Genomic DNA, 22,878 nt, shown 5'->3' with positions numbered 1-22,878 from the left:
TAAAGAGAGGGCCATTCTGGTGCTGCTAAAGATCATTTACGTGCCAAGATCATTAACGTTAAAGACAGGGTCATTCTGTTGGCGCTAATATCTTCCGAACATCCAATTATATTGAAAAATTCACCGTTTCTAAATTTAACAATCCGGATGTCCTCTTGCCAAATACTAAATAAAGCTTCAAATTCGCATACTACTTTGCTTGTTGGGGTGAAAATAGATGTAAACCAATCAAAATTAAGCTTTGTAATGTTGCAGTGAAAATAAAAACACCTTACTTCATCTTTAAAATATTGCTGACTTAGACTTTAGATAGCAAAAGAGGAAAAATTATTCATAAAAATAATCATGAATTCAAATAATTATTTTATGACTGAGAAAATTTTTGTCATTATACCGCATGCGTACACTGTGGCTAACTAGCAAATGTAAGTTTATATGTATTACAAATTTTACTTAATTATAATTTCAAAATTGAACTGTTATTGATGGATGACTGTTTACTAGAAATTAGGAATTTATAGCACACGAAAGCACGAAAAAAAATGCAAAAACATCACACACCATAACGATTAACGGAGTTTATTATCAGGAAAATTTTGGTTTGAACGCTAGAAATTAGGTTATACTATCTTTGGTTGTTCTACAAGTCATACAAAACAAGTCACTACAGACAAGCGACATGAAGCAATTGCATATTACACATGTCCGTTCGTAAACAAGCAACTGAAATACACACAGGGAAAATTAAACATCCCAGGGGTATTTTCACAGGTACATGCATTAAACATCCCAGGGGTATTTTCACGGGTAGGACCGTACTTCCGTAGGATCTGATAACATCGCCCAGGATCAACAAGGCCGGTAACCCAAGAAATATTTGTTTTGGCATACAAGCGTGCCATATGTTTTGAGTGGTGTATCCCCCATATTGGAACTTCCCTCGGAATTCAGTAAACATTCGACCGTCGCACAAATTACAGTTACGAAAACCCAATTAAAATGATATTTTCAGTTCATTGCCCGAAGACGCTAAAATTATCCCGTGTCTGTTTCATTAATTTGCAACTTACGGAGATCATGAGCGGCCAAGGTGACATCACGTATAGTATGTTATTCAAAGGAAGCCCCCCGCTGAAAGTTAGCAAGGCGCCTAAAAAGTCAAGGTGACTGTCTTTGTTTGCTTACATATCATGTCTAGCGTCATTGAGACAGATAAATTCAAGGCTATGGACTGACAGCCCACAGTTTGTAGTTTTTTGTAATAAGAAAACTTTTTGATATCACAGACAGGGGCGGCGTGGCCCACCGGCAGACCGGGAAATTTCCCGGTGGGCCCCTGCAAATTTAGCTACAATGGGCCCCAAATTAAAATTTTTTGGGTCCAAATTAGTAACAAAGCCTTACGAAACATTAAGAAATTTCAGTGCTCGGTTGAAGGTATATAAATTTACATTTTGACTTGTTCTAACCCTTGCATGAAAATTTGGATTTTTACTTTGGAAAGTGGACCCTCATCACTATGATTCCCGGTCCCTATTTTAGTGCCACGCCGCCCCTGATCACAGATGACGTGGTCTTGGTCTATATACCATATATATTATGGCAGACTGCAAGATTAATTCCCATAGTCCCATACTATAAATACCTAACATAAATTATAGCTCACGGAAAGCACTAAAATATAAATACATTTCAGCGTCTTTTCATTTATATGCAGGCAACAATTTTTAACTTGTTTCCCTGGCGGGAAACATTGCATTTATTTAAAGTCATGTGAACGAATGAACCAATCACAATCGAAGTTGTTCGAACACCATCATGCCATTGTTGTTCGAAGCGCCCTGGTTTTTAGCAATATTTTGGCGCCAATTTTTCATCCAAAATGGCGACTTTCTTTTTCAATACGAATAGAAAACCTGTCGAAAACACTGCCAAATCCATGGTTAAAACTGTCTAAAGGTAACAGAGATTTGATCGGAGAGTTACTTTTTTTCTCAAGCAACGATAATGAACTGATAGGTTTTAAAAGCAGCCGTGAAGCGATAAGTGAATAAAAAATTCTGGTACGTATAGTTTTAATATAAAATGACAAATAATATTTCTATATTTCATTATTAAATATTCTTGGTATTAAATATTCTTGTTATCTAGGAATCTTCCTACAAGATATGTATCTTATAAATGCCTGTTGTATATACTTCAATATTGAAGAACCTCCAATTAAACAGTTTATAGATATATTAAATTAAAGAAAAATAGATTTGCTTGGGAGAATAACTAATTCCACAACCAGGATTTTTAAGATCTTTCATTATATGTTTTTCTCTTTAAACCGCAGATTCTATACCTTCTATTCTAGATTTCCTTTCCTTAATCATGAATTTGTACCATAAATAAACACAGATCCAATTTTTCCGATTTTCCAAAATTTTGAATTCCCCCACTAAAACCCTTGTACACTACACCTTAAATTCAGAATTTGTTTCTTCTATTTGGTTTGGATGCCAGATACCATTCTTGCATTAATTTTTTTTAAAACTTTTGAATTAGATTTCTAACTATGGCTTTCTAACATTGAAAATAATATGTTAGGGCCCTGACAAAAATCTTGATATAAAACTTTGGAATTATTTTCTATCAATGTTGAAATAACATATATACTGGGATAAACAGGTAATTTCAATTTGGTATAACATTATAAACAGTTCAAATAATTAAACTATAACAAGTTGGAGTATACATGGTATGACTAAACTGCTGCATAAACAATACATGAATAATAGCAAAAAATTATGATACTTCACTGGCATTTCCAGGACCATGATTATTTTGGTCCCACCACTGTTTTACCTAATGCATTCATTTCTGCCAAAATTTCATCAACTTTTAATGACATCTGAACGTCTTCAGCAAATTTTGCCCTTAATACACTTTGGTCTTCGATGAACAAGTCATCATAAAATAGTGGATGCTGAATAGCTTGAAAATTTGGGTTTCTGATTTGATTGTATACATCCTTAACAATCTCTTCTAAACTGCCATAACTGATATCTAATTTGTAAAATAATTGCAATGTACAGTCAGAATTAAGTAGCCTATTTTATACATAGCCTCTACATACTACTAAAGTAGATCATCATGTAGAGAGATCTATCATTCAAGCAAGAATCAAATGATATATAGTATATTAGTATAACAACATTATAACTTGGCATCACATGATTACCTCTATACTAATTTTTACGTCAGGCTTGATGTAAGTGTCTATTTTATGTCAAATATATTCCAAAAATTGATGCAGCATAATAGACAAACATTTGGTTGGACCGAGAAAAAAGGAGTTTCCAAAAAGTGCATACTAAATGTAGTAAAATTGCCAAGTTTGGCTGTGAAGTACTGTAAAGTACGGAAAATACAGCCAAATAAAGTTGGCAATTAGTAACACATTACCTAAATTAGTAACACATAAACATATATAAAGTAATTAGTAACACATACCTAGGCCAGAAAGGCTACATTTCTCCTCATCAACACCAGGATGGAAGATTTTGGTTAGAAATATAACAACCCGTTCTCCATGTGGGTAGTTCGGCGAAAGCTTTACGTGGAAAACAAACGTCCCTCCTTTATAGAAGCCAGTTTTGAAGTACAGTTCTACTTTAATACTTGGTTCTTCCGTGTTGAAGTCGATAATTCTCGCTTCGCCGTTAAATAAACGGGATATGTTTTCTCGAAGATTTTGAACATCACGCGCTAGCTCTATATTTGCCATGTTTAAAATCTTAAATAATTATATTATACATAAAGAAAGGCTTTTTAGTCTCCATCTTTAACTACTTGGTTTACTAGTTCCAGACTTCCAGTGCTCTTTATATTAATATTTATGGTTTAACACTAATATTAAATCTGTACCAGTGGTGGTATTTTCTTCGTTCTACCACGCTATAAAAATAGAAACGATGCTTGATACCTTAACACAAATACCTGGAAAATGTTAGTTTCAAAAAGCACAGCAGTATCATTCATGAACACTTCTTGATGCACTTGCTGGGCATGTGCAGTTTACCATCATTTTGCTCGGAATTTGCCTGAAAAATTTGCAGCACTATGGTAGTACCAGTATCCACAAAAAGAAAGGTAGGGCCAGTTGTATAGAAAACATTTAAACTACATTTTAATATAACCAAGGAGCAGCATGGCAGCATCTTCAAACAACTTAGCATCAAATGTTGTAAAACAACTGCCTAAATAGACAGAGAAGTGTTTTGTCTATTTAGGCAGTTGTTATACCACATTTGATACATCTTTAATAGTTAGCTCAGAAATACACAACTCTGATTGGCCAATTATGTCCTTAACTACACAGGTTAGTAACTAGTCCTGTTTTATACAACTGGCCTCAGGTTTGAGTACAAAATTTTTTATTTTAGGGAATATGTTATGCCTTAGTGGCTATACACATTCATTCCCCCACATTCTGAGCATTTTGAAGCTAATGAGTTTAAATACATACATATACAGAATTATGAATTTAAATAGAAAATATAACAAAACTGTAACTTTTACAATATTCACTAATAGGTTAATATTTATACACATAATTTAATAATCGCATCAGTCAGCCAAAATACTGGATCCAGCCTTGTATTATGGTAATTAAATTATTAAAACAATATTTGTTTGATGATTATATGTATCTAATAACGATTACCTAAGCATAACTAGATTGTTTTCAAGATATACAAGAATTCCAATGCTTTATAAGTATTGTTTTGTAAGACAAGTATCAACTATGCACTCCATATCAATGTTCTGGAAGTAACTGGGAATCTTTGGAACATCTTCAAACGTTTTGAAAAGAAGCTCATGTTTTCTGTCCTCCTTGCTCTACCAAACAATGAATTGGCCAGCTTTGTGAGCCACTTTGGACAACCCTGGCCTCTGCTGTGCACTTGCTTTCCATGGTTGGGACATTTTGTAAAATTTCTATATATCCAGTATAGACCATAACGGTAGAGTTCATCTTTCAAAGACATGTTTATCACAGTTTGGAAAATTGAGACTGGGAGGTGCATGTTATCACCCAGACCCAGGGCTGGTCTTTCTGAACTTTCGAGTTCCATTGTTGAGTTGGTCGTTTTAGATTTGTTCTGAGTGTTCACAACGTTTGACACTCTCGACTTCTCGTTGTCTTTTTGAACTAGTCCAGGATTTCTCTGAAATACAATACCTTCGACCTCGCCTCCTTCAAGGGATTGCCGAACTTGTTTCGTGAACACCTCCATATACTCCTCAAGCTCTCCTGGACCATCCGCGTCGTACGAAATACACGGATTGAGAGCGTCGTCCAAGGCCGGGTTCTTGACAAGGAAGAGCATTCCTTGTACAATGTCCTCCAAATCGTTCGTTTCTTGCCAATCCTCTTCGAGCAAATTCAGGCAAACGACACTTTCGTCATAGCCATCTCCAATATTAGGATGAAAAATTTGGCTTTTGAATGAAACTTCGGGTACCTTAATTGGATAGTCGTTCGCTAGTCTTACTTCGAACACAAACAAACCATCATGATAGTAGCCATCTTTTATATTCAGCTCGACTTCAAAACTCGTTAGTTCATCATCAAACGATGTTATCCTAGCTTCGCCATTTGAAAAGCTGTGAATGTTCTTCTGAAGTCTGTAGAAATCTTTTACTGGAGAACGCGTCGACGGAACTGTCATACTTACTCAATAAAATGCTTCACAAAGTCGTGAAGAATGTTAGGAGAGTTATATCCAGTTCATCACCGACAAAATAGTTAAATTTACGCGGTGTTTTATGTTTATATAAAGCCTATTATAAATATAGAACTGTTACATCAGCCATATTGAATCGATATGGTGCAACAACATTTCAGAGTTCAGACTTTTGGAAACAAATTGAAACATTGGACGCAACATTAGCCAATCAGAACGTCCTGCTAATTCAGCATTTGCGATGCACGTGATAGCCTGCGAACGGGCTTTGAAATGTCACCGAATACGGAATACCTGACGCAATACTCACTGTGAAGTGTGAATGCGCAATAACCCCTTCAATAAAACGAAAGCCTTTAAAGCCTTGTGTTTTTCAATTTCAGTGGGTTGTGAACATTGAGATGAATAAACCATGGTTCATTCATCTCAATGTTTGCGAATCGCAAGGAAAGAACAAGCTCGTGACGCAACCCGTGGACCCACAGTGCCTCCCCGATTTTAATAAAAACACCAATAGATTATAGATACTTGTGTTCAAAATTAAAGAGTACGGCATTTGAAACATTTTTTAAACGTTGCCTAGTTTTCAAAATGCCTAAACCAAAAAGCCATTTGAGGTTTAAATCAACAGATTGAATTCAAAATTCTCTTTAATGTCACGATTAAATAATCTCGCAATCATGCACAATTAATCCATATCAGTTTGGCTAACTTAACTTCGATATATAGCTACAAATAAAATTATTACTCCGGCGTCAGCGACGGAGTTGAAAATTCGCCTCGGTTTTGTTTTGTTTTTGTTTTTTGTTTTTTTATTTTTTTTTTTTTATTATTTTTCGTCGTCGCAAGTCTGTAATGGCGCGAAACATTCTAGTATTTAAAATGTGTATGTGATTGGATTTATCTATGTCCCAGTCTTTTCTCCCAAGAGTTGTGGTGCACAGCTTTGGCTAATTTTCCGATGCGCGATTCGATTTCGCTCGCATGATACAGCAATTCCTCCAAGAGGAACAAATAAACCGTTCTTTTCATGCTTTTCGATTAAGTCTATGCTGAATTGGGGTAAGAATATATTTAATACGTGTAGATTCTGGTCCTATTTTAGTAATATCGCTGCTATTTCGCCGTTTAACAAGATGATGTGGTCGTGTATGGGCGCTTTGACTCGTAGTTTGCACAGGATTGAAGATTTAATATAACTATATAAGCGCGAATTCCAAAGGCAAAGTGTAAGACAAAGCGAATGTATCATACCGTTTATTTACATTCTTGAACGATTTAACTTCTATACTTTTTAAAGTACGATGTGCTTCTGAATTTCGCGATCGAACATTTAGGTTCGCAAGGCATCTAAATGCGAATATGAACTGTATTGTTTATGTTCAGAAGCTCTATATTGAAGACTGGCACGTGCGCCGGAGTTAACGCCAGAACAGGCGTCTTGTTTAGTATACACTGTCTATACTACCAATCCATACAATAACTACAGAAGTCCTCCGGACTCCCCCCCCCCCCCCCACACACATTCAGTGAAAAAATGAAAAACTGAAAAAATTACAGCCATGCAGTTAAAACCTAATTTAGCGCCTTTTATCCCTGCGACAAAACCTAATTTAGCGCCTATAATCCCTGCGACAAAACCAGGTTATCATTTCCATCACTTTTAGCACTTCTGAAATTCAACTTTTTACTTGCTCCAAGTCATTTCCTAATACAAGACTTCTGGAATCATCTGGAATACATTGGTTTTTAAATTTCGAGTTCAGCTTAAAAATTCCAAACAATGAGGCGGATGAAAATGATAACTTCTGGCAAATCTCTCATTATGTTCTATAATAAAATCTATATAATAGAAATACATAATACTAATCATAAAACATAGTAATAGCTATATACATAAAAAGTATAGTAAGATGGAAAATAATTTATCTTACGGTTATTTTAAATTTATAAGGTTAAAATATACAAGTACTCGAAACCCCCGAACACTAAGAGATTTAAAAACATTTTGGTGATTATAAAGGGATACGGAAATAAAAATTATCTTTGTCTATTTTAAAACAACGTCTTAATGATAATGTTTGAATTGTAAGAGTTCTCAAAACAAGTAACTGCTACTTTTTAAGCGTCAACCCTACTTTTGACGTCACGTAACTAGAGTCTCATTACAAAACAAGATGGCGGATATATCTCGATATCCGATGTTTTTGATCGCCAATATCTTGCAAAGTAAGGAAAATAAACAAATTTTGTAAAAAAGCTTAATAAGAAGTGTAAATCTTCTTTTCAACAAAACAGAAATAATTTTTATTGCCATATTCCTTTAAGGTTATTTAAGCAATTTTTCAGAGTTTTATAAAAACGTGAGATTTTCAAGATCATGCAGGTATTCACAAATTTCCAACCTAAAATCTATGGGGCGTATATAACATATTAGGCGAACCTAATATTTATACATAACTGAGATATAATATATATTTTTGAAGAGCAGAGTTAATTTTCAATGTTGAAAAGCTGAGATATTTGTCCAATGAAACCATATATATATACTGTAGTCTGTAAAGTTCAAAACAATAGCATGTTTTATAGATGTACTTTCGTCGTTATAATTTCACCTGAATATATATTCAAGATTCAATATTACCTTACTCCTTATAATTCAGTCTTGTTTCTTGTGAGCCTAGGAACTAGCTTGTTCGGATTTGTTTTCCGCATCATCCTCTAGCCTCGAATATTCTCCCACTTCAGACAACTCTTTACCATCTGGTTTATCATACCCGTTGATGTCACTCTCTGTGAGCTGTTAGACACGATATTTAAAAACAATTAACATAAATATGACTCTAAAACTTTTTAAGAGCGTATATAGTTTTTGTGTATGTGAAGTGAAAATGTCGCGTAATATATGTGCTCATGACCAGAAATGTAGGCCAACATGGTGCCAAGCATGTTCGATTTAACGCTTATTTAGGAACTTAAAATGAACTCGCCTCTAAGTCTATAAGAAAAGAGCGGGGAATCATTAAAATTTGCTTTCTATGTAACCCGGCACAATTGAGAAGTCATGTTTGTCCCAAAACATCATCAATTTTATTGATCTTTAACAAGTGAAAAGTTGACGGCAACTCGAGATACCTCAAGACATCTCAAGAAAGAATCATTCTTAATCGTCGTATGGGAAAGTATATATATTCCTAGCATATATTACTGATATTAGGCACCTTACAGTTCACGCTTCTGCTCGTTGCGGGAAGGTATTGCATGAGCCCACACACCTCACCGCTTACCGGCTAGCATTTCTGGCCATGTCAAAACCTGCTACATCACTGTGCAACAGTACAAAAATTTTCAACATTAAAAACGATTTTGCAAACCTCAAAAGCCCTAAAAAAGTGTTAGCCAAAATGGCCTTTCATTTCGGAACTTTCCAAAATTCCATGCACAGAAATTGCAGTTCAATACAACGTTCCTGCCCTCACGGCATATAATTTTTCGATTGACAACACTGATTTCCTCATCAGTTAATATTTTGACGCTCGTTTATTGACCAATCGAAAGCGTTCTTATATCCAATTTAGTCCTTAAAATACATTTAATCGTAGGTTAAATATTTTAACCCTGGGTTAACTAACTCTGCTTTGAACAGCACAGTTTTAACCCACGTTTAACTAACCTGGGGCTAAGGATTTTAGCACTAACGATGAATCGAAATTTATTCATATAACATAATTGCGTTCAACGAAGGAGAACGCTTCCTAGCCGTGTCACATCGAGATTTGCGATGTCAGATTTGCCTCGTTCTGATGTGTCGTCATAGTAACTGGAGGCCATGTGCTCGCTCCATTTTGACATTTTGTTGTTAATTAAGCATAAGAGCCATCACTGTTGTTAAATTACTCATTTTGCGGGTAACCTTTTGAATCACATACGCTGTGAGCCTTGACGTTATCATGTTAACATTATTGTTAATGATCGTCAGCAGAAATCAACACATTCCGAACGCACATCACTAATCTGTGATTATTGCTAGTCTAAATATTAAATTTGAAATAAATGGGTTTTATTCCCTTAAACTAATTGGGGCAAAAGTAATACGTCACATCTAAAAAGTCGTCATTTCATTTATAAAGACTATAAAAACGATTCGATGTCGAAAGTATAAGGCATGCATGTCTTACCGGCTCGAGGGATTTCTTTTTTTCCCTAAAGAATAAAAACAAATAATTCTTAAACCGCTAAACCTCGACAAAATGCAACTAAAAATATTGCAGAAATACAAATGCACAAATAGGCTATCAAATTATGTCTCGATATATCGCCGCCCGTCGGCGATGCCAATTGATTGCGATCGGTGAAGAATGAAGAAATTTGTTATAGCTCTTTTCACTCATCGTAATGGCAAGCTCGCTACGAGGGTTCTCATCCAATGAAAATGCTTTTATAGGTTGATTTTATAATTACACGCAATCACTCGCAGCGAGCTGTTGCCGATGCTCGGATGGATTATTGCCTACCTGCAAACACAGTACAGAGACACCGCTATGAAAAGTACAAGGATTAATGGCACGCCAATGAAAAGACCTATCCACAAACGAAGACGATTGTTATCATCACCTGTTTGGCGATCAATATCGACATCTAAAAGAATGTGATCAAGAGGTTTTACTGCATGCAATAGGCATTGTGAATTGTGCATATATAATGTTTACGTGATAACTGTACTGATAATAATCTGGAAAGTATGGTTGCGAAATGTTGTAAAATACGAAAAATATACCGGGTGTCCCAAAAAAAAGTACCTATATTTAATTCAACATAACTTATAAACGAACTAAAGAATTACAATCAAATAATCCATGTGTAGTTGAGTAATGTCTAACTTAAAGTTTGATATATTGCATATAAAGTTTGAGCGAGTAGTTTCCGAGATATTCGCGTTTAAAGACACGGTAACGTTTTGAAATGTGTCAAAAATCAGCAAAAAATGGCTTGTTAAACGCAACAATCCGATATCTACAGGGGCAACTTCCTGGTCGACTCATGAGTACACGCGGCGATTGGCCATGGCCTCCACGCTCCCCTGACCTGACGGTGTGTGATTTCTTCCTCTGGGGCTATTTAAAGCAGCAGACCAACAACCTCATGACCAACAACCTCAAAACTTGGGAGAACTTCGCAAGGCGATTCTTAGGTCATGTCGCAATTTGGACGCCCACATGATTCAAAGGTCTTTTGATGGCATGCCGACACGGGCAAGAAAGTGCGTTGCTGCTGGTGGACATGAATTTGCAGATGAATAAGAACAAGTGAAAAACGATTTAAAAAAAAAACTAAAATATAAGTTACAAGACACCATGTTACGAACCGGTATTGTTGAAACAAGTTTAATAGGCTATTTTTTCCTGATTTTTGACAAGTTTCAAAACGTTGCTGCGACTTTAAACGCGAATATCTCAGACACTACCCGTTCAAACTTCATATGTAATATATCAAACTTTAAGTTAGACATTACTCCACTTAATATGGATTATTTGATTGCAATTCTTCAGTTCGCTTACAAGTTCTGTTGAATTAAAAATAGGTACTTTTTTTTGGGACACCCGGTCTTCCAAAGTTTGCAAATTTGTATACTTTTGTGCTATACGTACGGACATTGCTACCATTTTTTTGCCGGAATGTGGTAACAATTTCCGCGTGCGTAGCAAAAAGCAGACGTCAAATTTGGAAGCCCCTATTTTCCGCATTTTACAACATTTCGCAACCAAACTTTCTCTGCTTGACTAATTTCGGTTCTCTCTTTCAAAAGTAGCGAAACGTTTAAAGTGTTTGAAATTTAACTTACGGCGGGCCGTGATAACTCTAATTTTGCTGTACGCGCTGCAATTTTTGTTGCCATGGTAACATGCTCGAACTTGTACACTATACTCGGTATCACAATCCAACCCAAAAATCGTGGTTGTTGTTACTCTGGGCAGATTGATATATTTTGGATTGGAAATATTCGTAAAATATTTCACGGTTACGTTCCTTATCACGCCATTTCGTTCCCTCGGATCTGGAAACTGATACGAAGCACAAAAAAAAATCAAGAACTAATATACTGATTTCATCACAACCTAACTTTTCGTGCATTCATGCATAATGCAAACCCCGTGCAAAATCTGCATCAGTGAAAGTTGTATGTTTAAATCATTATTGTATACCTTCCAGTTCACAGTCACATTTCTTTTATTTTGAGTACAATCATACACTCCAAGAAAATTTGGCTGTAACTCAGGACTATGGTTTGGCACTGAAAATGTGTATATGTATATGTTTATTTTTAAGTAATATTATTATATATTACTTGAAAAATTGTATATCTACCTCCTTCGGGGGTTGTAAAGGTTCGAGTTGTGGTTTCTGGCTTCATGTCGACAGTGGTTGTCGTTATGACTCGAACTGTATAATTTGAATGTGGAATAAGGTCGGAAACTTTTATCCTTTTTGTATATGGTTCATATGAGTGTCTGACATCGTAGATACCCTCGTCATCAGACTGTATCAGAAATTAAAAGCATGTCAAACAAGTGAGCAAGCCGCAGCGAACGAGCCTGAAACGCCAGAGCAAGCAAAGTAGATCCTAATTTACATGCAATTAGGGCGCAAATCAAAACTTGTTCTTGCCACATTGCATGACGAAATTGTGACATATTGGAACGTAGGTAGGTAGGGGGCTCACTTGTTATTTTAGAAAAGTTTATCGCTTTGTCTGACCGGCTATTTAAAATTGATTAAAAAACATATTTTGGGGGTTCAACCTTATACATATAATTGTATGTATTTTGGGGGGTTGATAGTCTGTTTAGACCCTGGGTACGAGGGTGATTTAAGAACGATTTTAGACGGAGGATGAGTTTGCTCATATACGTTTAAAACAAGAAATTATCTTAGTTCTATTCTTAAATGAAACGTATTTTCAAATCCCAGGAGCGAGTAATTGCAGTGTTGCACATGCAGCAATTAAAATTCTAATGTATGATCTCGTGTATACAAATATATGGTTTTCGCAACAAATTGGCCGTAATAATTTTATAGGGAAGTTCTGCAGGAACGAGATTGGCACGCCGAACACTACTTTGCAAATGCTTTTATAGGCAGTACAATTTTCTGTTATACCGAGAGTGCTGAGCAAACCCGAGAGGTCTGTACTACAGAGAAGGAAGAATGCACAAATCTTTGAACACAACTAACCTTGTATATGTCCTCTCCTGATGTCGACAGAATAAATCTGAATTTCTGTGCAGAATTGCGTGTGCAAATTATATTAAAACGGAAACGAATTACAGCGGTAATACTGTTTGGGTTTTCTCTAGTCTGTATAAAATGAACGTAGTCGTCGCCCAGTTCAGGTGATGAAAAACCTTAAAAAAACAAATTTAGGCTAAAATATTAATCTCATGACCAGTATAGATGACTTGTGATTTCAGACACAAATATATTTTGATATAGATGTGAACAAGTAGATTTCTGCCATAAATATTCTCTCGTTCGCATCTATCAAAAGAAAATCGCAGAGAGGAAATAGGCCTTTGTCGTAATGACGTCAAACGGGGGATGCAAATGCCTTAAGAAATATGATTGGATCCGTAAAACTAACGAGCCAATCAAACGTCGTGTAACAAAAGAGCAAGGCAAACGGGCCTTTAGTTTTTGATGCCCGTAGCACGCTTAAATTCATTTTATTTGTAAGTAAATAAACCATTGCCATGCACTCGCATATTTTACGCAGACGAGTTATTAAATAAATACAATTGTTATATAGGTGCTGTGTATTCTAAATGTGATTGGTTCATTCGTAGTCACATGACTTAAATGCAATGTTACCCGCCAGGGAAACAAGTGAAAAAATGTTGCCCGCTTCTTGTCATAACAAAGTAAAGTGGGTTTCTTTTTTTAATGAAATTGTTGTGTAACATGTATGTTTTTGTTCCTATATGAAAAAACACATAATGTACACTACCTCGGAAAATAGTGAGTTTCCTCGGGAGCATACATTAAGTGTATAATATTCATTAATATGCACAAACCTTTATTTAGTACTACTTTTTCATATTGATTTCCGACTATGCCATCGCCAATACGCACATAATACTTTAGGGGTTGTACGAAACGAACTTTTTTACATGTTTCCAAATATATACCACACCCAAATACGTATCTAGGTTTGTCCCAAGACTTCAGCAAGGGCCTGGTCATACTTGTATTTACATCCGAATGTTCTCCAGTAACATATTTTTTCCAGTTTTCTTCATATAACTGAATGCTACCTATAAAAATTGAGAAGTTTGTAATTGTACAATGGGCAAATGACGGGTGTGACATTTCGCTCTTTTTTAAATATAGCACTCTTACCGCTGGAGGAGGATCCGTTATAATAGTATATTGCTTTACACATTGTCTTTACTCCATTTGTACATGCTTGTGGAGTCGAATTCGTATTACAAACCGTCATATCGAATGAAACAGGTGTAGAGGAATACCGCAAATCCTCTGGTACTGCCCAATGGATGAACAAATACCCATCTGCAGCGCTGATATTTGTTGATATCACGTCTACATAAGCGAAATAGGACTGAAATAAACATGGAATTAACTCTCAATATACACGAATATTCCACCTAAAAATCGACCTTTTGCACAACAGACCGGATTTTGATTCAGGAGACAAAAAGGAATTTCCTAAAAGGACGTAATAAAATTGCCAAGTTTGGCTGCGAAATATTGTGAAGTAGCAAAGATATGGCCTAGGGAAGTTGGCAAATTTTGTATACTTTTGTATTATGACTGGAAGAGTGTAACTAATTCAATTTCACATTTCCGCCCATAATACAAAAGTATACAATGGCCATATACCAATTTCAGTAATGCTTTTTTTAGCTGTTGTGATTTATTTCATTTTTGATACTTAGATCAAAAATCGGTCTATTATACAAGTAGTCCATTAAAATATTCACCAATAGGCCGCTATCTTGTATCAAGATGCATTCTGGGTTACACAGTAATGTGCATGGTATTGAGAAACAATACAACAGATTTATATATAATTATTTGTAATAAAACATGATCTGGTTGGAATATTCAGATTAAATATTATAGCCGGGTGGCTTGATAGGAATTAATTACGAAAAAGTACATTCTTTTCTCTAAAACCCTACTCAGTAAAACACAGATTCCTCGCCACTGATGAACTGTGTTGACTAATGCGTTTCAGTTCTCAAGAGGCAGCACTAGAGCTATGCAATGAACTAAAGCGAGAGACATTTAGACAATTCTACACTCTCAAACGTTTTAAAGAGAAAAATGTGCTTTCCCTGTTTCCCGTAATTTATTCGTATCGAACCACCTTAATAAAAAGTTCGGTTGTATAAAAAGATAGTGAATTGGCAAATCAGAATCGTGCATTTCTGAGATAACCACGATTTACGGACGCAAAGTGTAGTTAAGATCTTTATACAACCGACACCTGTTATTTTTGTCGGCAAAATATCCGACGTCGTTAAAAATTCCATTCGGAATATTCGGCGCATAATCTATTTTTCTTTAACGAATTCACTCTATGTCACTCTATATGCTGTGCATATATATACCTTCAATCAGGATTTCTCGCTTTACACCAAACGTGATGTTCGCGTATGATATCAAATTTTTCGTCGACGTGTAGCACTCGATATGAGCAGTGTAATTCTTGTCTGGTGGAAGGCGTAGGAATGTGTATTTGAACATGTTCCCACCAAGTGTCGAAGAGTCAATTGTACTCTACACAGAGAAGTAATGTGAATAAAACGACGTTATAATAGACCTTTTTCATAATGACGTCAAGCGCGGAAAGACTGATCTTACACGAAGTTTAATTGGCTCGATAATTTTGTGGAGCCAATCAAATTTCATGTAACATCAGACTTTTCGCGTTTGACGTCATTATAAGAAAGGTCTATTATGTACGCTGTTGAATCTCCTTGAATCTCTTCATGTATCTCCCTTGAAACTTCTGAATCGCGCCTTAATCTCCTTAAAAAAAAAAACATGCACTAAATGACGTCACCAACCTACCTTGTTTCTAAAATCCTTGTCGTCACTTGTTAGCCATATTTGAAAAGATGGCATACGACTCTGGTTGAAAGGCGTAAACTGCCATTCGATTGGAACATTATAGTAGATTAATCCAACGCGAACTTGTTTATGAATGGTAACATTCTCGATCCTTGCCGCTGAGAGCCCTAAAATTATTAGGAAATAAAAGAATAAAACCATAAACATGCGGAGAGCTAGAGAATGTCATTCATGAACGAGACGTGCTACGATAAAGTTTATCCCATATTTGTTCTCCAAGCATTTCGCTATACGTTAGATAAGTGATTGAAAATATATTTTCATGATTCATGCCTGCTATCCAGCCCATATTTGGCATAAATCGGAATCTATGATACACCATTAATAACAATTAATTTAAGATAAGAGAGGGTGAAATTTGTACTATCGAAAATTCAAATCGTACTATTTTAAAAATTACACTCATACTAGACGTGGAGTTAGACTCTTGATTCATGCTTAATTCTGTCCACTCACCATGCATGCTCTTACATACAAACATGGAATATTCTATACATAGACTGCCGGTCATGCAGCTGAATGTAAGCTCCTGTAGCCCTTTACGGCATCTTTATGGAAGTAAAAATACATTGTAAATGTACAGAGTGTTTTCTTAGAGAGTGGCTAAGAAATATGGTCCAAACACATGCAGACAATTACCTATAAAAGTTGTCCTCATGACTTGACCCGAAACGTTTCGTACAAGGTGGGTCCAGACCTCCAAATGACCTGGAGCCAAACGATTAAACTAAGCTATTTAAGTTGCCAGAAAAAACGAATTTGGTAATATGGATCTATTTTTTTTATTTGGCATGGTGCATAGAATTAAAACAAGAATTTAGAAATTAGCACTGCCACTGGTTATCATTCGAACCTACGCTTTTGCGATGACAGTGCAAAAGATGCACCGCATCGCAAAAGCGTAGATTCGATTCCTGCCGGAGGACCTATACTTGACTCATTTTCCATCAACTGTTCCTGGCTTGAATTTGAAGTGTGCATCATCAAAAACCCACGTCAGTCAAGACGACAAATCTCGTATCATGAGCACCCAGTAAAAGTATTAATTACGATGATGGAAACATTATGTTGCCTTTTTTAAATGTTTTTCACAATACGTAAATGGAATACAACTAATAAAATCCAAGAAGTGTTTTTGGATAAGCGTTTGTGATCCGTGAACTGAGAATTTATATGTCAACATTCCAACAATATACCCTTTCAATAATTAGTCAGAACTTCATTATTTTCAACCCAGACATTGTAAGTTTTACTCTGATAAAAGGTGCAAATCATTGGCTTTTAACACATACTTCATTAACAAAATAACTCTTCATTTCGAAGAATATGTACAGGAATGTTCACCTACTTGATAATAAATTGGCATATTTATACTGTAGTGCAAACTGGCATTTAAACAACTGCATGTGTTTGAATACCAAACAATATGAGTCCTAACTCAATGATTTACTTTAAACAGGCAAAAATATTGGTGACCTCTTCAGATTTTCAGTTGTATCTTTTGATTCAACAATTAATTATTCTAGCACATATGCCCAAATGCAAATTGTTCCATTTGTAAGGAAGCACTTTTGCTTGTCAGGGCTAGTAGGCGGGTTCAGTTGAATGACCTATCCATGCGGAAATGGAGAAGCAATTGATTTGTCTGCATAGTTACATAGGCCATCGATCTTAATAACTTCTCTTTAGGTAACCAATCAATAGACAGACATTAGCATTACTTTCCATGTAGAAATATGCACTGCAAGATTTCAACATTTTTGGGATCTTGCATGCACCCATACAATTCACACACTACCCTGGGCACCTTGGGCAGCCAGCTGTCTTTTCCCTGCATATTATGACCAGACCATATATGCAATATTTTTAACCAGCTGTTCAAATCTAGTTAGACTGCCCCTCCTGGTATAAATTTGGTAACTATTAAATCAGTGGGGACGCTGTCTGTGTACATCCAACTGAATGAAAAAAAATGGCACACTTTCTGGTCACATTTTTATAATTCCCTGTTTAATTATATCCCTGGGATGGGCATTGTGAATTTTTGAAATTTTGAATGGAAGCTCAAGATCACACACAAAGAAACAGCCCTATGGCTAGAATTATAAATCATTAAATCTGGACCTTTGATACAAAGAGTAGACTGCTGTGATTCCACCTAACTTACATATTCATATGACTTCCAGCTAGGCTTTCAAAACAAGAAGGCCCGAAACACACTTCTATTTGTAAAGATTTATTATACAATAAATGTTTAGTCCCGGTTTATAGCTTGTCATTTGTCAACAAATCCTTCTTATTTTAAAAACAACTGCATATACAACTAAAAACGGTCAAATGAGCAGGGCAAATGAGCAGAGTAAATGAGCAGGGCTGATCGATATTAATTCCACGGCTGTGGTACCTCTCTATAATTCTCCGAACGACTGCATTCTGTTACAACATATTTAGTGAACAGAACCCAATACCAACACAACAAACTTCAATACGCTAGACGATCAAGTGTAATGATATGATGACTGTATAGTAGCTACATACCCTTGCTTGTCCCTGCAGGCAATATAGCTAGTAAAACAGGCAAGCCATAGACAAATATACTAAAGCAAGTTCTTTCTCCTTGGGGCAACATTTAAACCAACAAGTGAAACCAAAAACAAAGAAACAATACCGCCGCCATAAATCTATAATTATGTTCACATATGCAAAATAGTGTAGTTTTGAAATCTGAAATCTGAATAACCAACCGGAAGAGGTCGTTTCCTATTCCAAGAAAACAAATCACAATTTCTGAATTTCCAAGAACTTGCGAAGCTATCACAGTATCACTTTCTCAACTATTGTACTTTTGAAATACGATTCTTGTAGTTTTGCATATTGCGATAGTTTAAACAGCAATATAAATATTTGCTGTGCTGTTAATACAACACTACGCGTTAAAATTGCAACAGAAAGAGGAAGTTAAGTTAAATCTGTGCATCAATTTTCCTTATAGCAATGTGACAGAGAATATGTTTAAATTTCACGGCGTCCCGTCTCTGGTCTTAGAATGTAAGGCATTCTTCTGGCTTACCTATCGATGGCGTTCACGTAAACCCCTAATGTATTCTCTTGACCACCGCCTCCACATGGTTTCTTTGCACTTCTTGAGAAATTTGGCTCGTTTCCGTAAGTTCTTTTCGTCGATGAGGTGAGATTTCATCTTGGGTAAAACGCTTGGGTTGATGTTCAAAATGGTGTTAGGGGTGAGGATGGCTAGTTCGACATCATCTTCTAAGTACGTCAGCGGTCTGTTGTTGAATGCCACTTCGATATCAAGGATTTCTTGCCCAGTTCTTCCCATTTTAGTTTGCCGTTCCCAATGTTTTTGTAAAAGGCTCGCTTGAAACCATATAGATATACCGTAGTCTGTAATTTAGATGTACTTTCGTCGTTATAATTTCACCTGAATGTATATTCAAGATTCAATATTACCTTACTCCTTATAATCCAGTCTTGTTTCTTGTGAGCCTAGGAACTAGCTTGTTCGGATTTGTTTTCCGCATCATCCTCTAGCCTCCAATATTCTCCCACTTCAGACAACTCTTTACCATCTGGATTATAATACCGGTCGATGTCATTCTCTGTGAGCTGTTAGACACGATATTTAAAAACAATTAACATAAATATGACTCTAAAACTGCAATTAATTTTAAGTCGCTTTTTAAGAGCGTATATAGTTTTTGTGTATGTGCTGAAAAACCTCATATGTCGCGTAATATATGTGCTCGTGACCAGAAATGTAGGCCAACATGGTGCCAAGCATGTAAGATCGTTATGGACAATAAGGCGTTGTCTTTGTGTCCTAAATAGGGATGACGGAAGCTATTTGCCAAAAAAATATTTACACCTGATTGATATATAAGGAACTGAGTTTCAACATCAGATCACCTCTGTTGAAAACACTAAACCGGAGTGTCGAAACGTTGGGTCGTGAATGTAATCTTTGTGTGGTGATTACTTTAATTAATTAAACCAGAGTAGGGACAATTGCGATGAATCAAATGCTGTTCAAAACTTAGTCATATAAGATAATCTAAATATTAATGTTGAAATAAATGGGTTTTATTCCCTTAAACTAATTGGGGCAAAAGTAATACGTCAGTTCAAAAAAGTCGTCATTACTCCGGCGTGAGCGACGGAGTTGAAAATTCGCCTTGGTTTTATTTTGTTTCTGTTTTTTTTTATTTTTCGTCATCGCGAGTATGTCATGGCGCGAAATATACTTGTATTTGAAATGTGTATGTGACCGTATTTATCTACATCACGGTTTTGTCTCCGTATGAACTGCATAGTTTATGTTCAGAAGCTTTATATATTGAAGACTGGCACACGCACGGCACGCCGGAGTTAACGCCAGAACAGGCGATTCGGTGTCGAAAGTATAAGGCATGCATGTCTTACCGGCTCGAGGGACTTCTTTTTTTTCCTAAAGAATAAAAACGAATAATTCTTAAACCGCTAAACCTCGACTAAATGCAACTAAAAATATTCTATATATCGCCGCCCGTCAGCGATGCCAATTGATTGCAATCGGTGAAGAATGAAGAAATTTGCTATAGCTCTTTTCACTCATCGCAACGGCAAGCTCGCTGCGAGGTTTCTCATCCAATGAAAATGCTTTTGAGTTGATTTTATAATTATATGCAGTCACTCGCAACGAGGTGTTGCCGATGCTCGGATGGATTAGTGCCTACCTGCAAACACAATACAGAGACACTATGAAAAGTACAAGGATTAATGGCACGCCAATGCCAAGACTGATCCACAGAGGAAGACGATAGTTAACATCACCTGTTTGGCGATCAATATCGACATCTAAAAGAATATAATCAAGAAGTTTTACTGCAATATATGCATTGTGAATTGTGCATATAACGTGTACGTGATAAACGTTTGGTTGCGAAATGTTGTAAAATACGAAAAATATAGTCTTCCAAAGTTTGCAAATTTGTATATTTTTGTGCTATACGTACGGACATTGCTACCATTTTTGGCCTGAATGTGGTAACAATTTCCGCGTGCGTAGTAAAAAGCAAACGTCAAATTTGGAAGCCCCTATTTCCCGCATTTTACAACATTTCGCAACCAAACTTTCTCTGCTTGACTAATTTCGGTACTCTCTTTTAAAGGTAGTGTTTGAAATTTATCAGCGTTTAAACTTACGGTGGACCGTGATAACTCTAATCTTGCTGTACACGCTGCAATTTGTGTTGCCATGGTAACATGCTCGAACTTGTACACTATACTCGGTATCACAATCCAAACCAAAAATCGTGGTTGTTGTTACTCTGGGCAGATTGATATATTTTGGATTGGAATTCTTCGTAAAAATTTCACGGTTACGTTCCTTATCACGCCATTTCGTTCCCTCGGATCTGGAAACTGGTACGAAACACAAAAAAATGTTTCCGAAAAATCAAGAACTTTTTCTCAAAACAAGAAAACAAGGGCAAGACAAGCCATCATTACCATAATCTATTCTAAAAAAATCCATGCCTTTAATTGACACCGGTTTTGGCAACCTTATTGATAAGTCATCTATATCATGAGAACTGGGATGATCTAAATGAGCTGATATTTTCCTGCGGTCCGAAAAAAAACACCCCCAAGCTGACCTGAAGAATCGCGAAGGACTCTATTAATGGAATGTTCACAAATTACGTTTATCTTTCTTAACCCTTTCAACTATAGACATGGTTGTTTGGAAATGCCAACATATATCAAGATTATAATGTTTTACTGCAGATGCCCCTAAAAATTATATCTAATTATAAATTATAGACATATTGTTTACCCCGTGCGAAATCTGCATCAGTGAAAGTTGTATGTTTAAATCATTATTGTATACCTTCCAGTTCACCGTCACATTTCTTTTATTTTCAGTACAATCATACACTCCAAGAAAAGTTGGCTGTAACTCAGGACTATGGTTTGGCACTGAAAATGTGTATATATATATGTTTATTTTTTAAGTAATATTATAATAATTACTTCAAACATTGTATATCTACCTCCTTCGGGGGTTGTAAAGGTTCGAGTTGTGGTTTCTGGCTTGATATCAACAAAGGTTGTCGTTATGACTCGAACTGTATAATTTGAATGTGGAATAATGTGGGAACGTGTATCCATTTTGTATATGTTCCATTATATGAATGTCCGACATCAACGATGTCTACGACACGATGCTGTATCAGAAATTAAAAGCATGTCAAACAAGTGAGTTGCAGATCATTCCATGCTGCCGCAGCGAACGAGCCTGAAACGAGCAAGCAAAGCAGCAGATCCTAATTTACAATTAGGGCGTAAATCAAAACTTGTTCTTGCCACATTGCATGACGGCATCGTGACAGGGACAATGGATAATATTAGGGGTTTTTTTCGGAGGGGGGAGGTTATTTTAAAACAAGTTAAAAGTATTTTCAAGTCCCAAAAGCGTAACTAGTTGCACAGCTCTTAAAATTCTAATGTATGATCTCGTGAGTACAAAATTATGGTATTTGCAGTTTTTTTATACACGCTGTATATATATATATATATATATATATATTTATATATATATATATATATATATATATATACTTTAGGAGAACAAATTGGCCGTAATAATTCTATAGGGAAGTTCTGCATGAACGAGTTTGGCACGCCGAAAACTGCTTTGCAAATGCTTTTAGGCAGCATTTCTACTCCCGTGGGTAAACGCTAGTGCTCAGTTTTCTGTTATACCGAGAGTACTGAGCAAACCCGAGAGGCCTGTACTACACAAATCTTTGAACACAACTAACCTTGTATATGTCCTCTCCTGATGTCGACAGAATAAATCTAAAATTCCTTGCAGAATTGCGTGTGCAAATTATATTAAAACGCAAACGAATTACAGCGGTAATACTGTTTGGGTTTTCTCTAGTCTGTATCAAATGAACGAAGTCGTCGCCCAGTTCAGGTGATGAAAAAC

The 22,878-nt window shown here is 36.0% G+C and overlaps 4 protein-coding genes and 2 long non-coding RNA genes across 6 annotated transcripts; all 6 read right to left on the bottom strand.

Moving 5' to 3' along the window:
* Positions 1–1,592: 1,592 nt before the first annotated feature.
* LOC114531123 lies at positions 1,593–3,823 on the bottom strand. Its single transcript, XM_028552771.1, has 2 exons — positions 3,499–3,823; positions 1,593–3,051 (listed from the first exon to the last, which is right to left on the bottom strand). The coding sequence occupies exons 1-2, from the start codon at positions 3,770–3,772 to the stop codon at positions 2,825–2,827; spliced, it is 501 nt and encodes a 166-aa protein (XP_028408572.1). The 5' UTR covers positions 3,773–3,823; the 3' UTR covers positions 1,593–2,824.
* A 662-nt stretch (positions 3,824–4,485) lies between these two features.
* On the bottom strand, positions 4,486–5,855 carry LOC114531078 (NEDD8-conjugating enzyme UBC12-like). The gene has a single exon (XM_028552723.1). It carries the CDS (start codon positions 5,718–5,720, stop codon positions 4,791–4,793), a length of 930 nt encoding a protein of 309 aa, XP_028408524.1. The 5' UTR covers positions 5,721–5,855; the 3' UTR covers positions 4,486–4,790.
* A 2,346-nt stretch (positions 5,856–8,201) lies between these two features.
* On the bottom strand, positions 8,202–12,252 carry LOC114531079. Its single transcript, XM_028552724.1, has 7 exons — positions 12,102–12,252; positions 11,939–12,027; positions 11,578–11,797; positions 10,250–10,373; positions 9,914–9,938; positions 8,380–8,535; positions 8,202–8,291 (listed from the first exon to the last, which is right to left on the bottom strand). Exons 1-6 carry the CDS (start codon positions 12,145–12,147, stop codon positions 8,416–8,418), a joined length of 624 nt encoding a protein of 207 aa, XP_028408525.1. The 5' UTR covers positions 12,148–12,252; the 3' UTR covers positions 8,202–8,291; positions 8,380–8,415.
* Positions 12,253–12,865: 613 nt separating this feature from the next.
* On the bottom strand, positions 12,866–16,323 carry LOC114531069. The gene is made up of 7 exons (XM_028552712.1): positions 16,296–16,323; positions 15,828–15,994; positions 15,365–15,533; positions 14,130–14,330; positions 13,805–14,044; positions 12,969–13,138; positions 12,866–12,925 (listed from the first exon to the last, which is right to left on the bottom strand). The coding sequence occupies exons 1-7, from the start codon at positions 16,321–16,323 to the stop codon at positions 12,866–12,868; spliced, it is 1,035 nt and encodes a 344-aa protein (XP_028408513.1).
* A 2,589-nt stretch (positions 16,324–18,912) lies between these two features.
* Positions 18,913–21,232, bottom strand: LOC114531081. Its single transcript, XR_003687817.1, has 5 exons — positions 21,090–21,232; positions 20,621–20,741; positions 20,328–20,352; positions 19,359–19,514; positions 18,913–19,292 (listed from the first exon to the last, which is right to left on the bottom strand). It is a non-coding gene; the product is annotated as an uncharacterized LOC114531081 (long non-coding RNA).
* A 26-nt stretch (positions 21,233–21,258) lies between these two features.
* LOC114531080 lies at positions 21,259–22,030 on the bottom strand. Its single transcript, XR_003687816.1, has 3 exons — positions 21,938–22,030; positions 21,775–21,863; positions 21,259–21,308 (listed from the first exon to the last, which is right to left on the bottom strand). It is a non-coding gene; the product is annotated as an uncharacterized LOC114531080 (long non-coding RNA).
* Between the last annotated feature and the right edge of the window lie 848 nt (positions 22,031–22,878).

The sequence above is a fragment of the Dendronephthya gigantea genome, unplaced genomic scaffold, assembly GCF_004324835.1.
Source record: "Dendronephthya gigantea isolate DGI-Jeju-01 unplaced genomic scaffold, DenGig_1.0 000068F, whole genome shotgun sequence".
Taxonomy (NCBI): domain Eukaryota; kingdom Metazoa; phylum Cnidaria; class Anthozoa; order Malacalcyonacea; family Nephtheidae; genus Dendronephthya; species Dendronephthya gigantea.
Note: the sequence above shows the minus strand (reverse complement) of the source record. Positions and strands in the feature narration are given on the sequence as shown.